The following is a 17,309-nucleotide window of genomic DNA, read 5'->3' as shown; positions in this document are numbered from 1 at the left end:
GTTCCCAAGCGTGTCTAAACTTCAGTGATTTATGACCTTAGAGAAAAGCACTAAATGAAATTGCAGCCTCAGCCTTCCTTCGCCTGGGTATTACTTTGTTTTGGCTTTGCTATTAAGCCAAGCTTTTGAAAGAGTGTTGCGATATGCCTAGGGCCTCTCCTCCCCACCGTACAAACTGGTTTTGCAGAAGAGCCAATAAGGATCAGGAATTAGCAATGATGAGACCCATTTAGATCATCATGGGGCGTGGGTAGTGCAGGCTACTCCACTTCCCAGTGTTTACTCCACTTCCAGTGTTTATACAGCAGGTGTAAGTGAAGACCCAAACATAGAGTCTCAGTTGTGTTAGAGGACTTACTGTGAAATGCGCAGTACTTCAGATGGCAGCTCAGCACTGAAATGCCCACAGGCTACAGCCGTTTCTAGTTTGGGAGCCACAAGGATGTGCATACACACTACATTGTCTCATTTAGCACATTTAAGACAACCCTTAGGCAAAAATGTATGAAGCCTAGGAATGGCTTCCAATTGATGACATCCATGGGTCTACATAAAGCTATTTGGGCATCTCATGATAAATGTCCCTAGCTTTGCGGGTCATACCCTGTATGATTTGGCCTTGTCAACCAAAGCCTGTAGCTGTAACAGGTGTGTTACTCCCTCTGTGCACTGCATTTTGTCATAGGGAAACTGATGCGTTATCCACCGCTCTGAGTCCTTTCCTAGATAATTACCTTGATGTACACATGAAACACAGAGGAATGTCTCAACAGCTAAACAATAATTTGGCAAAATCTCATTATCCACAGGCCTCTGGAGAATATAAAATGTCCTAAAAATTAGAGGACACAGTTATCACTCTATAAACTCAAAGACCCATCATATAAGATGGGTTAATTAATCCAGACTTAGACAGCTGCATGTTTGGCCTCTCATTTTTGGAAGGGCTTTCAATTAAACCTGCCAGTGCCATTGCATATTGTGAACTAAAATTTCAAAGGAATGTCTTTGGTAGAATATAAGCTGTCAGAAAAAACACTGACACTGTGTATCAACAAGGACACCCCAGAAGGCAGAGATGCAGGGGAAATTAGAAAGCACAGCCAGCAGCATGGCTACAGTCTTGTACTCAGAGATCAGGCTTTGGAATTGATTTATCAGCATGAATGAATTTTTTGGTTACAAAAAAAAGTGGTGAATAGGTGGCTTGCCCTGCAGTCTGCATTATTCTTGGTAACAGATTATACATAATTCACTGTGCATCCTGCTTGAAATGCATTCAAGCATCTGGAAAGAGTGAGGGCTTCTGGTCAGATCCTACTTCCAACAATGCCTTTGAAGCACCTATAGATGATAGGTATGATGGGCAATTTCCAGGACAAGTCCCTGGATGAGATATCTCAGAGGGAAAAAGCATTTAATCTCTGGATTCTTAAACCTTCAGTGGCCACTTGGCACATCTCGTCAAACAGTTCTGACCACAGGAATTGAAAGAGCCAGTTTTGTGAGACTACATGCCCCAAAAGGGTCACTGTCTCACAGGAGTAGGATTTAGCCAAAATTATTTCTCAGTCCCATTTCTTCCTTTCCCAGCCCAACTCTCATTCACTTCAGTGGGAAATCTACCTGTCCCCAGTGGAGAAAGTAAGAGATTTCCCTTCTTGATATGTGAGATAACTCTGAAGACAGAAGTTATACTACATTTATTTAACATCTGGTTGGCTAAAATTTCCCCTCATATTATTATTTTGTTGCAGGGAAGATCCCCATAACATATATTGCAGGGAGATTCCCCACCCCCAAGATAGGAACCCTATTCCTCTTCGCTTCACTAAGATGCTAGCTCAGATAATTTCATTTAAAATTGCCAATGACAGCACTCAGTGCTGCAAGCTTTAACTTTTTTATATCAAACCTCTCTTTCAAGATATAATTTCTCCTGCAGCAGACAACATGGTGCCTATTTCAGCTAGGGAGGTAGGAGCTGGGATGACTAAGCTGTCTCTGATAACAAGCTCTTAGTTATACAGGCTTTGAAATAAACTGCTTGGACAAAGGGAATATTTGTGGTTGCAGCCCGATAAGAGCAAACATTCAACCATGTGTATGCCAGATAGCCTTCTGCAGGGGAAGAAGTAAAACAGGAGAACATATGTAAGTTATACGCTGAAATGAACATCATGATAATTTTTTATTTGAGGGAACACCATCATTCATTCCTCCCCCGTAATCCCAAATTAATCACAGAAAGCAAATGAAAAAAAAAAACCTTGTATGAAAAATGACACAAAACTATCAAATAGCCGTAGAAGTGTTCATCAGAAAAACAACAGCCACACAGGACCGTGTTCCAGAAATGCACTCACTCTGTGATCTTAGCAACCAGCGAGACCGTGGTTTACTTACCTCAGCATGGGGAAAAGGAGGTTCTGGAAGATATACCTTTGTTTGTTTGTTATGACACAACCTTCGAAAGAAAAGGAAAATAAGCTGGGTTAAAGAGCTGCGGAATGTCCTGCAGTATCTGCTGCCATCTGCTGTTAAACTTTTTCTGGAGAAAGCCTTTTCCTGTCTGTGGCATCAGGTGCAAAATCACTGATTTGTTTTGTTTTGTTACTTCCAGTCTTTCTGCTTAGAGGACCAGCCCCTTCAGGACAGGACAACTCAGTCATAGCAAGATCACTTAGAGAAGGTGCAGAACAGCTAAAGTGATTTTGTACCCACTATGCAACAGAATTCCTTTGCTGTGGAAGACAAATTTGTAAGTCAACATCCACGGCATTTCATACTCCAGACCTCAGCAGTTTTTGCAAAGCCGAATCACCCATCAACAGAAAATCCCCAATTGCATCATCCCACTTCTCAGCAATGACCTGGTCCTTTTGTTCGTTATAATCTTATTCCCTTATATATTTTGTTATTGCAGCTACAATGTTGGTAAACTGCCTCTCACCATGGCATAATGCTCACTGTTACCTGCTATTTTACATCAATCATTCATTTTTAAGACATAAATACTGAAAGTTGTTGCTTAGCTCTAGCCAGACTCCTGATTCATCCTACTACAGAAGTTAAAAAAAGATATTTGTCAGAGGCTTGTCACTACATTACCTGTAGTAACACTGTCCTGGTGGCTTTTGCTGGGAAATGCTACCCATCTCATACTGTCTTCACTTTATTCTAAAGCAATAAGCCTGGATCAAACTAAATTTGATAAAGTCTAAGCAATACTAAGAGCAGGACATTTCTTTTTGCTGACTAAATAGTAGAATTGGAAGGCTGGAATCTCTGAATTTCAACCCCCGTTCTAACTCCAAACCTCTATTTCACAGATGTTCAACCTCCACCTCCATTTCTACCTAATGAAAACAATACCCTACACGTAAGTTTTTGGAGATTAGCTAATGCTGGGTTTGACTTTTGAATCTAAGCCGCTACAGCCCCGCAGAATTCAAAAACATGGGGTATGAATTGTGGCAGCTAGACACAGCAGGCAAAGCGACCCAACTGGCACATGTAATATTCCTGCTGCTTCGACAGCAAGAGCTAACCCAAGGGGTTATTACAACAAGAACTATGGAGCCACCACTTCAGCTGCCACTGAAATGAAATCACCATGTAAGAACAAACCAAACAATTGTTTAACTGTAAACTATGTGATTCAACACACCCTGGTGAGGACACCGAAGTCTGGCCAGGACAGCAAGGCTTGATTTTCCTACTTAGCTGAAAGTAACATGATCAAAATTCACCAGATTTCATTCCTCTCTACAATCCTCCCGAGGGATCAATTCACCTATGATTTCCAGGACCTCTCTTTTCTTTCCTGACCTCCAGAATTAAAAAGTCTGAAGGAAGGAAAAACTAACTTACTTTATTTAACAACCTAGAGCACCTCTCCGTTTCTAAGAATTTAGGACCAGTTACAAGTAGCTGGGTTCTCCTTTCCAGGGCTCAGAATCACAGAATGGTTGGAAGGGACCTCTTGAGACCCTCTAGTCCAACCCCCTGCTGAAGCACTCTCAGCTAGAGCAGGTCTCCAGGACCGTGTGCATTTGGGCTTTGGTGTTTCCATAGAGACTCCACAACCTCTCTGCACAAGCTGTTCCAGTGTTTGACCACCCTCACAGTAAAACACTGTGTTTCTTTCCTTCAGATGAAATTTCATGTGTTTTAATCTGTGCTTCTTGTTCCAACAGTGGGCACTACTGAGAAGAGTCTGGCTCCCTCATCCTCATTTCCTCCAGTCAGATATACACATTGATAAGATCCCCTCGAGCCTTCTGCTCTCCAGGCTGAAGAGTCCCAGCTCTCTCAGCCTCTCCTCATCCGAAAGATCATCTTTGTGGCCCTGTGCTGGCCTTGCTCCAGGAAGCCCATATCCTTCTTATACCGGGGAGCCCAAAACAAGACACAAAACTCTCCGTGTAGCCTCACCAGTGCTGGGCAGAGAAGAATCACCTTTCCCTGACCTGCTGGCAGTACTCTGCCTAACGCAGCTCCAGGACACTGTTGGCCTTTTTTTACCACAAAAATACATTGCTGGCTCAGCAAAATTAAGCCTGAAAAATCTAGTTTGCTTACACAGGGGGACCATGGTATAGTTTTGGGGCCACCGGATAAGACGTGCAAACAGGCACAGCCAAAATTCACTCAAGTCAGGTACATCATTTAATCATAAGTGCAAGTACCAAAAAGGTCAGAGTATTTGAGTTTGTATGTTCTATAGGAAACGATGCTTCCCTAATTATAGAACATCTACTTACACACGCACGCACACCCTTGTGACTTGAGAAACGCATTCACAATTCTAATCAAGTATATATTAGAATATGTCAAGTAGAGATAACCTGCATTTATCTATTTACCATAGCTGAGTGTGTGAATTGAGCCTGATGAAGCAGCCCTTTAACACCTACCATTCAGCAAAGATCTGGGAGAACTCAAGGGAGCTGTTGGCCACAGGTGAGATGAAATAAAAAGGGACGTTGGAGAGACCGGCAGAGTCAATATACTGATACAGGCACTCCAGCAGATCGTATATTACTCCAGAGGGGTAACAGGGAACCAGCACATTTCCTCCATTCCGGACGGTCATAGCTAAGGGAGAAAGTAAAAATCATTTAACAGGGTTCGTTTTTAAACTTTTTAATATAATTCCTTTAATCCAAACAGTACATAAGGTATAGGAAGAAGCTATTGCATGAATTAGCAGAACACATTACGCATATGAATTGGGAGGAACACTTCTGGTCATTAGATACATTTATTTACTGCCTTCCCCAGGCTTAGTGGAGCAAATGATTATACCCCATTAGCTGGGGGGCATGTAAGAGCCTGAGCACATGAAAACTCCTGACACGAGAGGGCAGTCTTGCACTGGCACATGAGGATAAATGAGTGACACAAAACACCTCACCACCAAAACAAACCCTGCTCCATCTATCAGCTGTCCACCAGAGGGGAAGGACAAGAGTTCACAGGTCTCAGCTGAAAGCACTACACATGGTAAACCGTTCTGTACTCAGTTTTCACCGCTCTAGACAAATGGCTGGAGATGTGGTTATTTCTAACAGCCCCCCAAACTAGAAGGGGCTGGGGGAGTGTTTCTCCTTAAAAACTCTAAATATTTCTGTCCTTTCAATATAGCAAGAACAATTTAAAACCTCTATGAATTGTAGATGGCATGGGACTAGAGAAAAATGAGAAGAAAAAAGAAGAATAGGTTTTCTCTGTAATTGAGACAGATCTGAGTACAACAGCAAAAGCAAGTACAGAGCAAGCATTTTGTTCTTTCGGCAGAATGAATTACAAAAATCCTGTGCCTTATGGGAAAGTGGAAATACTTTGTCCAGCTCACTGAGCAATTGCTGCCTCACTAGGATTTCATCTGTGGTCATGGGGTAAAACCATCTACTGATGTTAATTGCAGTGCAGCAGCAGTAACATTATGCATCAAGGCATTACAGAGAAAGCTGTGAAAGAGCCCGAAAACGCGTATATTACATCCCGCCACAATCACTTCCTTGACTTCAATTTATTGACAAGCTTTGATGGGGTACGGATTTAGCACATTAAGGGTCTTTTTGCCCCACCTACATGCTCAAGGAAGATTTTTACGGCTGAATGTTTAGAGGTTTTACGAAGTCTAGGGAGATGCACAAACTCCGTAGCAGGATTTTTCACATGCATTTAGGTGCTGAACTCCTTTTAGCAGTCAGCGCCTATGGCATGCTGCTCTCAACAACTGGCCAAAGACACCTTCTATATCAGAATTACAACTGCAGTGTAGTGGATTTACTGCCTAGATTTTCTCCAGGTCACATACAAGGTATACCATCAAAATATTTGTGAATATGAACAGCAATACTTTACATTTGCCCAGAACCTGAGACGTTACAAAACATCCCAGCCATGTTTTATATTATCCCTCTTACATGGGTAAGTCTAAACTATCCCATCTGTAAACAGGATGCAAAGAGAGGAATGAGGAGATTAAGAATGGTATTTTCAAAGCCACCTGGGGCCTGAAAGTTAAGCCTCTGGCTCCAGGACCAGAATTTGCATTTTGCACCCAAAAATTCTGCAGAGAGGAAAGATAAGTACCTATATCCATGGCAGCAGGAATGCTGCATGGGCCAGAAACAGGGAGGTGGAGCGCAGGGCACCTTAGTGATCAGTGGAAAATGCGAAGGAAAGGGGTATGTCTGCAGCTCTGTCTCTGCTCTGAACGAAGGTACTGGCTGAAACACCAAGGTATGCGTCCCCATGAAATAGGTTCCTTGTCTTTCACTCAGGCACCACCTAGCTTCACCTGGTTAAGATGAACGGCTCACTGCTCCCTTTGAAGAGGCCGGAGGAAGAGCTTTCATCTAACAATGGGCTGGTTAAAGAATATGTCCAGGCCATGAAAAATGTGGATTTCATTCCTAAGCTTTAGTGTTTGAATTCACAGCTCCCCCTTGCCCGCAGCCATTGGTTCGCTATAGGAACTTCAAGCCTTTCCTGTTGAAAAGAACCAGAAGTTCAAGATTCTTGGGGCCACAGAGAAAGTAACGGAGGGCAAGGTCTTGGAGCAGGCGCCAACTTGAGTTTCGGTTCCCAGGAAAACTACAGAGCTGGTTACCAATAATTAATATAAAATCACAATATATAAATATAAATATATATGAATATATAAATATATAAAAATAAATATATAAAAGCACTCTTCCAGCCAGCTCCCCTCGCTCCTAGGCCAGGGACCCAGGGCTGCTGGCCCCTTGAATCTCATGTTCCTGGAGGCACAGCGATGCACCTTTGAAACTGGCCTGGTGAATACTCCTACTCCCCAGGAGAGGAAAGGACAGCAACAGAGCTGCCCCACCACTGACAAGGCTCTACGTGACAGCTTGTTGGTTTGGAATATATTACTCAGTTCCCTGGTACAAGCTGGTATGTGCTGTGGTCAGCACAGCAGGGCACTACTTCTTGAGGGTGCTCTTAAGTGGTTCCATAAAGGGATAAGAATTACCTCCCGGCTTCTACAAAACAGGGGTGAAAACCCTTACGAGCACGTTGCTTTCCTGCAAGCAGCAGGTCCAGTCTGGCTCTCTGCACCACTACGGCAACTTTCTATAGTCGTCAGTAAGAGGACACGTATATTTGAAAGCTGTTTAAAGCCCAATTTATCTCTGTGACTGATGGATGCGCTCTCTTGATAAAAGTTGTATAATAATCTTGGCATTTCAAATTTAGTCTCCTTCAGTAGCTCCATAACAAGTTGTTCAATTTACAACTCACAATGAGATACTTGCTTTTCGAACAGCTGCCACCACAAGGTCAAGTTGGCACCTAAAAAGCAAACTGTGCTCTTTTCTGCTTTATATAAACACACACACACACACAGAGGCACAACCGCACACGCACACAAAACATCGCAAACTGCCCCTACAGACAGTCTGGCAATTTTGCTGATGATGCCCAAGGCAATGCAAAACTACAATTGCTTTTCTTGAGCTGCAGAGAGCTGGTGCTGCAGTGCTGAGCACAGAAAAAAGGGGTTTGGGCTACACTGAGAGGAACTTGGAGATGTGACAAAGCACGGTTTCAGTGCTGCACACACAATGCAGGGAGGAAATCATGCATGTGCCTTGGTAATAATGGGAATCAGCGTCTACAACTCTACGTGCTGGGATGAAAACAGAGATCAAGGTGGTATTTTCACACTTCCATTCCTGTGTTTCACAACCCTTACTCACAAACACGCTGTTACCTCATGAGACACATTTTTGGTAGATTTCCAGTGTCTGCTTTAGAGTTTTTGCCTAGCTTCTTGTGAAGTCCCTGAACATTTTGGAAACGGGAAAAATATATGAAAACTATTGCGCTCAGCTTGCCTACTCTTGCTTTTCCCAAGAACCTATTGCGTTTTGGACTTTTTGACACATTCGAAAGAAAACTGATTCACTGTTTTCTTCTCCTGATGCTGGGTGAGTGTGTAAATACTGCTGGTGTCATGTAAAAGACAGCCCTACCGCCCCATTATTCATAGAATGATTTAGTTTCTTCAGGTTCCTGTTTTTTGGCAAATACCACTCAAATTCCAGATTCTTAGAATAGCATTATTTTAATGGCATGTATTTTAATGGCATATATCTTAATAATTTATTTTAAGCATATATCTTCCTTTGGTCTTTAATAATTTTCTAATTTCTCTGAGTTTGTCTCATCCAAGACAGAAGCTGGCTCGAAGACCTTCTGCAAAACCCTCAAAATATTTCAGAATGTTTCTAGAAACCAAAACAACTTGTGCAGATAAACATCCCCCCCTGTACCTACATATGTAACACATTTCTTTATATGCCTTCATCTTTTGGATTTTGTGTTGGCCCAAGCTACATTTCTAAGACTTTAACTTTTAAAAGCATTTTAATTAACAACGATCTAATTCTTGTTTACTTAACGTACAACTGTTGCAGTTCAAGACGCGAGTGACCAGCAAGGTACTTCCCAGAGCACATTTGCAGCAGAGCTGGCAGCAGGGCGACACGTACCACTCTGCGGCCTCTCCAGTACAAAGCCTAACATTTCAGCTCAGACTTGCTTCCTTGGTGGTTTAAGGTAAGATGATAGGATGTGATCATGCTACCATCTGTCAGGGGGACAGTAACAGCTGTAAAAGTCCAGAAGGGGCAGAGAAGGGTAGCACATGTGGATCTAGCACAATAAGGTCACCAAAGCTCATCTGCGACAGCTCATCAGGTAATAAAATGAAAAATGCATAAAAACAATGAAAACACAGACCCTAATACACACATGCACTTATAACACGCGCATCGCTTGGGAAAGGAAGGCACAGGTGTCAAGAATTAACACAGCTTCAAGGGAAGGTTAAACATGTTCCTGGAAGAGAAATCCACTGAACATTACTAACTACACAAAAGCTGTGTCTGATTCAGGAAATTCCTGAAATAAAAATACTTGGAGGCTATGAGATGATGAGGGGAAAGTATCATATAATCTCACCCTGTTCTTCTACTCTTCTCTAAGCATCTGCTCATGGTCCCTGTTGGAGCCAGGATGTTGGCAGAGAGGATCTTTGGTATAACTCATGATTATTATTCTTATAAAATGCCAAAACGTTCTCTATTAATAAGTATTTAGACTACAAGGAATCACCCTGGCCCTGTAATTCGTCCTTTTCATATACCGAAAACCCAAAACCCATATAATTTTACCTCGTGCATCCCACAACAGGACCTCTGACTCCTGTTTGAACTGAAATGTGTCCTAAACAGGGATAACTGTCTTTGATTTAGAGATGGTGGGTGATGGAGGAATCTACCACACCCCTTGTATTATTTATCATACACTACCATGGCAGTCTCATACTGGGACTGTGAGACACTACATAGATATTCAGCATCTGTGAATACGCACAAGGATTTTAAAATGGGGAAAAAAACCCAAAGTATTGTGATCTTTTTCTTCTCCAAGGATCGAATCATGGAATCACAGAATGCCCTGAGCTGGAAGGGACCCACAAGGACCATCGAGCCCAGCTCCTGTCCCTGCACAGGACACCCCAAATTCACACCGTGTCTCTGAGGGCCTTGGCCAAGTGCTGCTTGAATATCGCCAGGCTGGTGCCGTGATGCCTCCCTGGGGAGCCTGTGCCAGGGCTCCACCACCCTCTGGGGGAAGGACCTTCCCCTAATGCCCAGCCTCACCCTCCCCTGGCACATCTCCCTGCCATTCCCTCGGGGCCTGGCGTTGGTCACCAGAGAGAAGAGATCAGCATTCATTCACCTTTATATCCACACATAAAATCACCTTTACATTCACATGTAAAAAGTAAGACTAAGAATTTGCACTTCATTTCTGGTCTGAGCCTTATTCTGCAACCTTGGGTAAGCCACCTAAATACTACAGCTCAAATTTCTCCCAGCTGTGTAACGGGGACCAGAACGCTTGCTTACAGTGAGGATTCCTTGATTTAGACTTTTAACGTCTTTTGATAACCTTTGTAACAATCCTCCTATCACAAGCTTTTTAGTCTTCTTTGTAAAAAGTAGTTAGTTTAAAATAAAGAGAAGATCTCTGATAAAAGAACAAGCAATATACAGCAGGACAGAGATGAGAAAGTGGTTTGATGGCAGAGGGTGAGAGCACAGAGGAACGGAGGTGGGGGAAGGGGAGAAAAGGAGAGAACAGCACTGGATGTGACATTCCAAACAGGCTAGAAAATGCTGCCATTCACACTGATATCACAGCTTTGCAATTATCAGCTTTTCCAGCTGTGAAAGCGTCTGATTAGGTTTTATATTTCTGGGATCTATAAATACATCTTGATATATTTTTTTAAACAGAGATTGTGCTGTTTGGTTTTGATATATTTAAAAATCAGGTGTAAGAAGGGAAGCAGATGTGCTTGTTTTCAAAACTGAAAGTCATAAAAAAGCATGTAAAGATTTTAGACTGGCTGATATACAGGAAGGAAATAGTAATATTTCAGCTGGGAACAATATCCAAAACTGAGGCAACACGTAGTCTGTTGGCAGCTAAGCGACATACTTAGCAAACCAAGAGCAGCACATGATTAAATCTCATTATACCTGTTCCATTCCAAAACATTTTAGGTACAACTTGTGTCTCTCCAAGCACTTACTGTATTAATGACATCAGGAGCACATCGTAAAATCTAAACAGCTAGTTTTATGCCAGAAGCTATAGCTGGACAACTTATTCAATTCCAGGAATCTCAGAATTATTTCCCACCCAAAGCAATGAAAAGGATGATAAAATAGGCGAAAGACTTCTTTCGACGACCTACCCAAGTTGCTGCAGAACTCTCCTACCATGCCATCCGGGTTAGCAGTAGGGATTTGTGTAAGACCCGTCAGGATGAGAACGTCACTATTTTTAAGAGAAGCCTGGTCCATGGGCTGAAACAGATCACAGGGGAATAAAATGAGTAACATGAGAATTACAACACAGGTTTCTCTGCTCTGTAGCAAGAAGACTGCAATACATAATAGATACAGTGAACAAGACAGAAAACACATGGAACACTTTAAACTTAACATTCCTCCATCTGTGGAAACCTAACTGGAGTTCATAAAACACATACAACTGTTTACCTGCATACCACAGCCCAAAACAAACAACAGACCCGTAACCGGATCCATCTCAAAGTAGTCTCCATAGGCTCATGGCCTCAGGAGCTGAACACCAAAAAGGCAGTAATTTGCTGAGGGTGTGGCAGTGCAGCCAGGAATGGTTTGACACTGGCATTCCTATCTCTGGCCCCGCCAGTTCCCAGCTTGCTTCCCTTTGTAAATCCAGGTGTCAGCTTTGATTTCCAGGGCTCGCCATCTACAGGGGCAGTACCGTTTTCCTCAACCATTCAGTGGATTCTCTTTGGAAGAGGTGAGATCAGCAAAGGACTTTGGGCCTGAAGCTCTCAATTTTATGTATGAATCTGAATACCGCACAAGGTTCTCCCTTGACTGTGAAGCCTGTTCCTCTGCCCGCAGTATTACAACCATGACTTTCAAATACTCCTTTCAGATTGTTTGCACAGGCCTTTTTAGAAGTCTGGTTTTGTGAAACGGTAATTGGCTACTGCTGGCTGAAAAGAGAAATTGATTTACATTCCTTAATATTGGTAAATTTTGTTTATTTATCTAAGAAATAGTAATCTAAGAAGTGATCACTTATGCTTTTTTTTTTAAATGTAGCTATAATATCAAGCCAAACAGACAAGTATTTCCTTAAAAGCCAGTAGCTAAAAACGGGTGAAAAATCATAGCTTCAACTGCACAAAAAAACCATACAAAAAAGTAGAGCTCCCAATGCAACACCAGAGCTAAAATAATAGAGAAAACATAACTTGGTTTACCAGTCTCCTCTAGTGAATCGGATTAGCACTACGCCCCCCTCCAATACATTTCTTTGAAGACTGTGTTAGAGGCTAAGCTATGTCAAAGTGAAATAGATGCCTTCACAGGGCTATGACCCCTGATCCGCTGGGTCTACAGTGTATGCTGTACCGACAACCTACAGCCATAGGTACAAGCCTAGATAATGCGGTTAAAGTGCTGAGGGTAACTATCACAAGCACCTATCCATGCCATGCCCGCTTCCTGGGGGACAGAAAAGTTTATATCTGCACAGTCTATCCTGTGGCTCACGGATATAGCAGAGGGATGAACAACTAATGGTCCAAGGGAAGAGTGTGGCAACTTGGCCGCTGGCAGACAGACTAATAATGTTAGAGCAAACGTCACTTCTGCCTCGGCTGTGCATAAAGGCTCACACTTTTTTCACTGAGGTCAATCATTTGACATGTTTTATACTGGCATTTTATTAAAGCAGAATGAAAATGCATACCCATTTCTCTCCATTAGCAAACCTAGAGTAGATATTCAGAAATTATACTTAAGTGTGACCTGATACTAAATATATATTCTTGGTACCCAAAATTTAGCATAATTCAATCTTGAAAAGGCAAAATCCACTTCTCTCTCTGCAGACACAGTTCAGCTATGGTGAAAAGAATCTTTTAGCCTCGCTCTGGGCTGGGACGCACTTCTCACAGGTACTATTCAAGCAAAGGTGGGCAACTGCAGCCAGCTGCATCGTATTTTATGGTTATTTATTCTCAAGTGGCTCTCTTCAGTCTCACCAACCAGGAAAGACTGCTACCAGAAGAGACTGATGAAGAGATTTCCTCCACTCAAGCTAGAAGACCACTGTACAGTCAATCCCCTGCTCACAGCCCCTGACTGCCATTCTTAAGTAGCTGAGGAAGACCTTGCTCTGTTAAACATGCAGGGGAATTTCCTATCAGCTTCAACAGAAGTTTATGCTGTGCACCGCCTTATAGGACCAGACCTGTTACATGAGATATATTGCAATCTCTGACTCTCTATAGCATGTCCATGAAAACAAAATGCCAATAACGCAATAAAAAATAATATCGAATCTGCCTGTGATAATGTAGATAATGATTATGCCATATTAGATACGCATAATTTCAGCTGCTATTGCACTGAAAGGGCTTGCATCGATTTTTGAGGGTTAATGTAAAGAATATGTCTTAAAAGGCTTTTAGTGACATGTCTGAACCTGTGCTGTCAACTCCTGTTCTCCCCTTCAGCGGCAACTGTGTCAATTGTAGCCTCAGTAGAGGGTGAGGCAAAATTTCCAATAGAAACCATCTGCCAGAAGACAGAAGTGAAGGGAACAATTAATGGTGCCAGACCGAACTCTTGAACAAACCCTTTAAGGCTCTTCAGTTATTTTCAGCAGCTACGAATACAGCCTTGCTGAACCCTTCGCTTGCACTTCCTACAGACCTGCTGAGGATTTCACAAGATATTGCTGCTCCTGCATCCAAGCTGAGCCCAACAGCCAGGATTCACTGCACCCAGCTCCAGCTAATCTGTACATCCTGGGCCATGCCTAAGCTAAGCTATGCTAACTGCTTCATTGTCTATCTGTTGTTAATAGAGATGGACTGATTATTACAGATGCACCACAACTCCCTGCTGATTATAGATGTAACCTAGATGTAACTTAACATTTCAAGAAAACTTTAAGCCATAATTTATACTGAAGAAGCGATCCCACTCTCTTCCCATGATGGTTGATTCCTGCCCGTGCTGCCATGTCCACTATGTCAGCCCTTAAATCCCAGTGCTGGCAGACGGGAGAAGGAGGGAAGGATTGGTGGGGGCCCACTTTTGGTTAGGTGAGATGAACCATTATCTTGTTCACACCTTGAGAGAAGGAAATGCTTTCCAGGTTATTACTGTGTATATTAAACAAGGTGTAATAGGAAGAAGCATTTTTTCCATTTGTACACCCAAATAATTGGTGACTTGTCACCCTAAAAAAATGGCTGATGAGGGCCTGATCAACTGATGCCCATCTTTAATAATTACAGAGGGAGTTCCAGAAGACTGGAAAAGTGCTAAGGTTTTACTATTATTCAAAAAGCTCTGGATATGTTTTTACATAAACACATGCTGATATAATATACTGGATATAATATACAGATATAATACACTGGCATAATTTTTAAACAAAAACACAGTGACTGTTTTCATACACTGGTAAAAGACAGGAATTTCGTTATGATGGCTCACCACAATTCTATGGAGAAACAGGTCAGACAAACAACTTTCATGGCCCGAGGAAAAAATGCTGATCTGTTGAACACAATTTTGACTCTGTGCCACTCAAGATATTGTTATCATTACATATTGTCTGACAAACATCAAAGGGATGAAGAGCTGGTTGGCCTCTCACAACAAACACTAGTCATTATAGATTCACCATATTGAAGGAGCTTGTACTGGTGTTCACAGGGATTAACACTGGGACAAAACTATTCATTGTCTTCAATAACCATCTGGAAGCAAATATAAGATGATGATGATGATATCTGATATGCAAATGATACCTGGTAACATTTGTGATGTGGTAAATAACAAGGAAAGGGCAAACTGAATGCAATTTCAACACTCTGGTAAGCTATTCCTTCAAACTATGTGTTAATATAAAATAATGCAAAGTGTAATGGACTGTACGCTAAAAAATGAGGCTCCTGTAGAGCATGTGGGACAAGCAGCACTGTCAGCAGAGCAAATAGTGCAGGTTTCATCTCTTGTTAGCAAACAGAGCAGGTCCCAAGGGTTTCAGGTAGGCTTGCAGTACATTTTCCTGCACTTGTTAAAGCTGAAACTGTGCTGTCGAACTGCTACCACTTCTGCAGGTTGCAGCGAGTGAGTGCAGATCTGCTGCCCACAGGCTGTGCTCTTAGCAGGCAGTTCATTCGCACACCGCTCCCTGCCACAGGGCAGTAATTTCCTTAAAAATGGGGACTTTAGCAGAAGCTTCTGGAGAAATGTCCACCTTTGGAAAATGATGAAGCATGGCCAGTCTACCCTGATAAACTGAATCACTGTTTCTTGTAAATGAAAACACTCTCAGTTACCAAACTACTTCTGATAGTGCAACGTTTTTCCTCACAGAAATGTTCCATTCATATGGAAGCTGGTGAAGAGCCTGGAGAACAAGTCTTATGAGAGGTTGAGGGAGCTGGGGGGGTTTAGCCTGGAGAAGGAGAGGCTGAGGGGAGCCCTTCTCGCTCTCTGCAGCTGCCTGAGAGGGGCTGGAGTGAGGGGGGGGCTGGTCTCTGCTCCCAAGTCACCAGGGACAGGACGAGAGGAACCGGCCCCAGGCTGCGTCAGGGCAGGGTTAGGTTGGGTGTGAGGGAAAATGCCTTCCCTGCCAGAGGGGTCAGGCCCTGGCACAGGCTGCCCAGAGAGGTGGGGCAGTCACCGTCCCTGGGGGGGTTCAAACACCGTGCAGCCGTGGCACTTGGGGCCATGGTTTAGGAGGCCTGGGGGTGTTGCGTTGGGGGTGGACTTGATCCTAGAGGTCTTTTCCAACCTTAATAATTCTATGATTCTATATATTGTCAAACACTGCTGCTGCTCCTTCACTAGAAAGTGGCGGAAGAGCACATCCCAGGCCAGCATGAGGCTGATGAGAAAAAGGGATTTAGAGACTCTGATACGTTGCATGTCGCTAAGTACAACCGTACTATTAGGGATAGTTTATCTGTTGCAGTTTTTCAGCTCCTGAAATCAAGCTTTTAAATGCAGGATGCTCAGAAGCAAAGCTCTTTAGAAGATACTCACCTTGGGGGAAATTACTTACTGATCATGAACCTGACACATTTTCTAAATTATTTTAAAATACCTCCTGCTAATATTGCTTTTAACTATTTTGACAACTTCTGAAGCACACAGTACTGCAAACTTCAAGCCATTCTTTGCACTAAGAATTTATGGATCTAGAGAGAATTAATTTACTGGAAATTACATCTACAGCACTATAAAGACTTTGCCCTTAGCAGAGAAGGGTGGAAAAGTTGGCAGCCAGTTAGCTATCATTTCTCTCAAGGAAGGATGTTTCAGAAGTGATATAGAAGCAGTCTGTGAACTGTCTGTAAAGACTCTTCAGTGAAATATGGATTTTAAAAAAAGTCATTAATGCTCCATTGTTTAACTCTGTTGAAAATTTCCTATTTAAGGTGAAGGAGAATTTCCCAGCTGGTGAGCATGTTCACATGAAATCATCAATAGCAAAGAATTTTAGGTGTCCTTCCCTAGGAACTATTGATACCTGCCCACTTATCAGGGTGGTATGTGTTCTCAATGCCATTAAAAGTCCAGCCAGTTACTAACAGAGGTACCTTTGTACAGCTTCCACACTACACCTGATCCCAGCCGAAATAAGCCCCTCTATTCTCTTTGAGCAAAGGCACTTCCTCCTACAGAAGACTAACAACAGTCAGGGGTTGTACCTGAGGGTGTGTTGTAAGTAGAGAAGATCCTGAAACATAGGAAACCTTTTCATAGTGCGACTGGATAATCCAATTGGAACTTCCAAGAGCGTAGCCTGAGCTGAGAGGGGTGACCTGCACAGCACCGAACAGCTCCTGAAACACACAGTAAGAGCCATTAACTTGAGTGAGCCCCCAAGAGCAGTCAGAACAGGTCATTTTACATTTTACCATCAGTGATATCAATTTTAAAAGTAGTTCTGCTATTCAAACTCTTTATGATGGTAGTTTCTTGAGCTTTATGACTGGTGTTTTTATTTACCAATGTCTAACAGGACACATGCTCTGACAAAAGTTCTTCCTGAGGTAGTGCCTTCATAAAGTCTCTCTTCTGTGTGAATTATATGGCATCTAACTGAGCTCACACTGAGCCGTAACTCTAAATGGAGGAATCAACCAGGGTCTTGAT

The 17,309-nt window shown here is 42.6% G+C and overlaps 1 protein-coding gene across 1 annotated transcript in view; it reads right to left on the bottom strand.

Moving 5' to 3' along the window:
* INTS9 (integrator complex subunit 9) overlaps positions 1-17,309 on the bottom strand; it is a 75,425-nt gene that overhangs the window by 32,791 nt on the left and 25,325 nt on the right. The window contains exons 8-11 of the mRNA XM_064448300.1: positions 16,862-16,996; positions 11,315-11,426; positions 4,920-5,100; positions 2,407-2,467 (exon numbers count right to left, since the gene is read on the bottom strand). Coding sequence (XP_064304370.1) covers positions 2,407-2,467; positions 4,920-5,100; positions 11,315-11,426; positions 16,862-16,996 — 489 coding nt within the window. The remainder of the gene's footprint in view (positions 1-2,406; positions 2,468-4,919; positions 5,101-11,314; positions 11,427-16,861; positions 16,997-17,309) is intronic.

The sequence above is a fragment of the Phalacrocorax carbo genome, chromosome 3 (genome assembly GCF_963921805.1).
Source record: "Phalacrocorax carbo chromosome 3, bPhaCar2.1, whole genome shotgun sequence".
Taxonomy (NCBI): domain Eukaryota; kingdom Metazoa; phylum Chordata; class Aves; order Suliformes; family Phalacrocoracidae; genus Phalacrocorax; species Phalacrocorax carbo.
The sequence above is the reverse complement of the archived record's forward strand: the minus strand, read 5'-3'. Positions and strand labels throughout refer to the sequence as shown.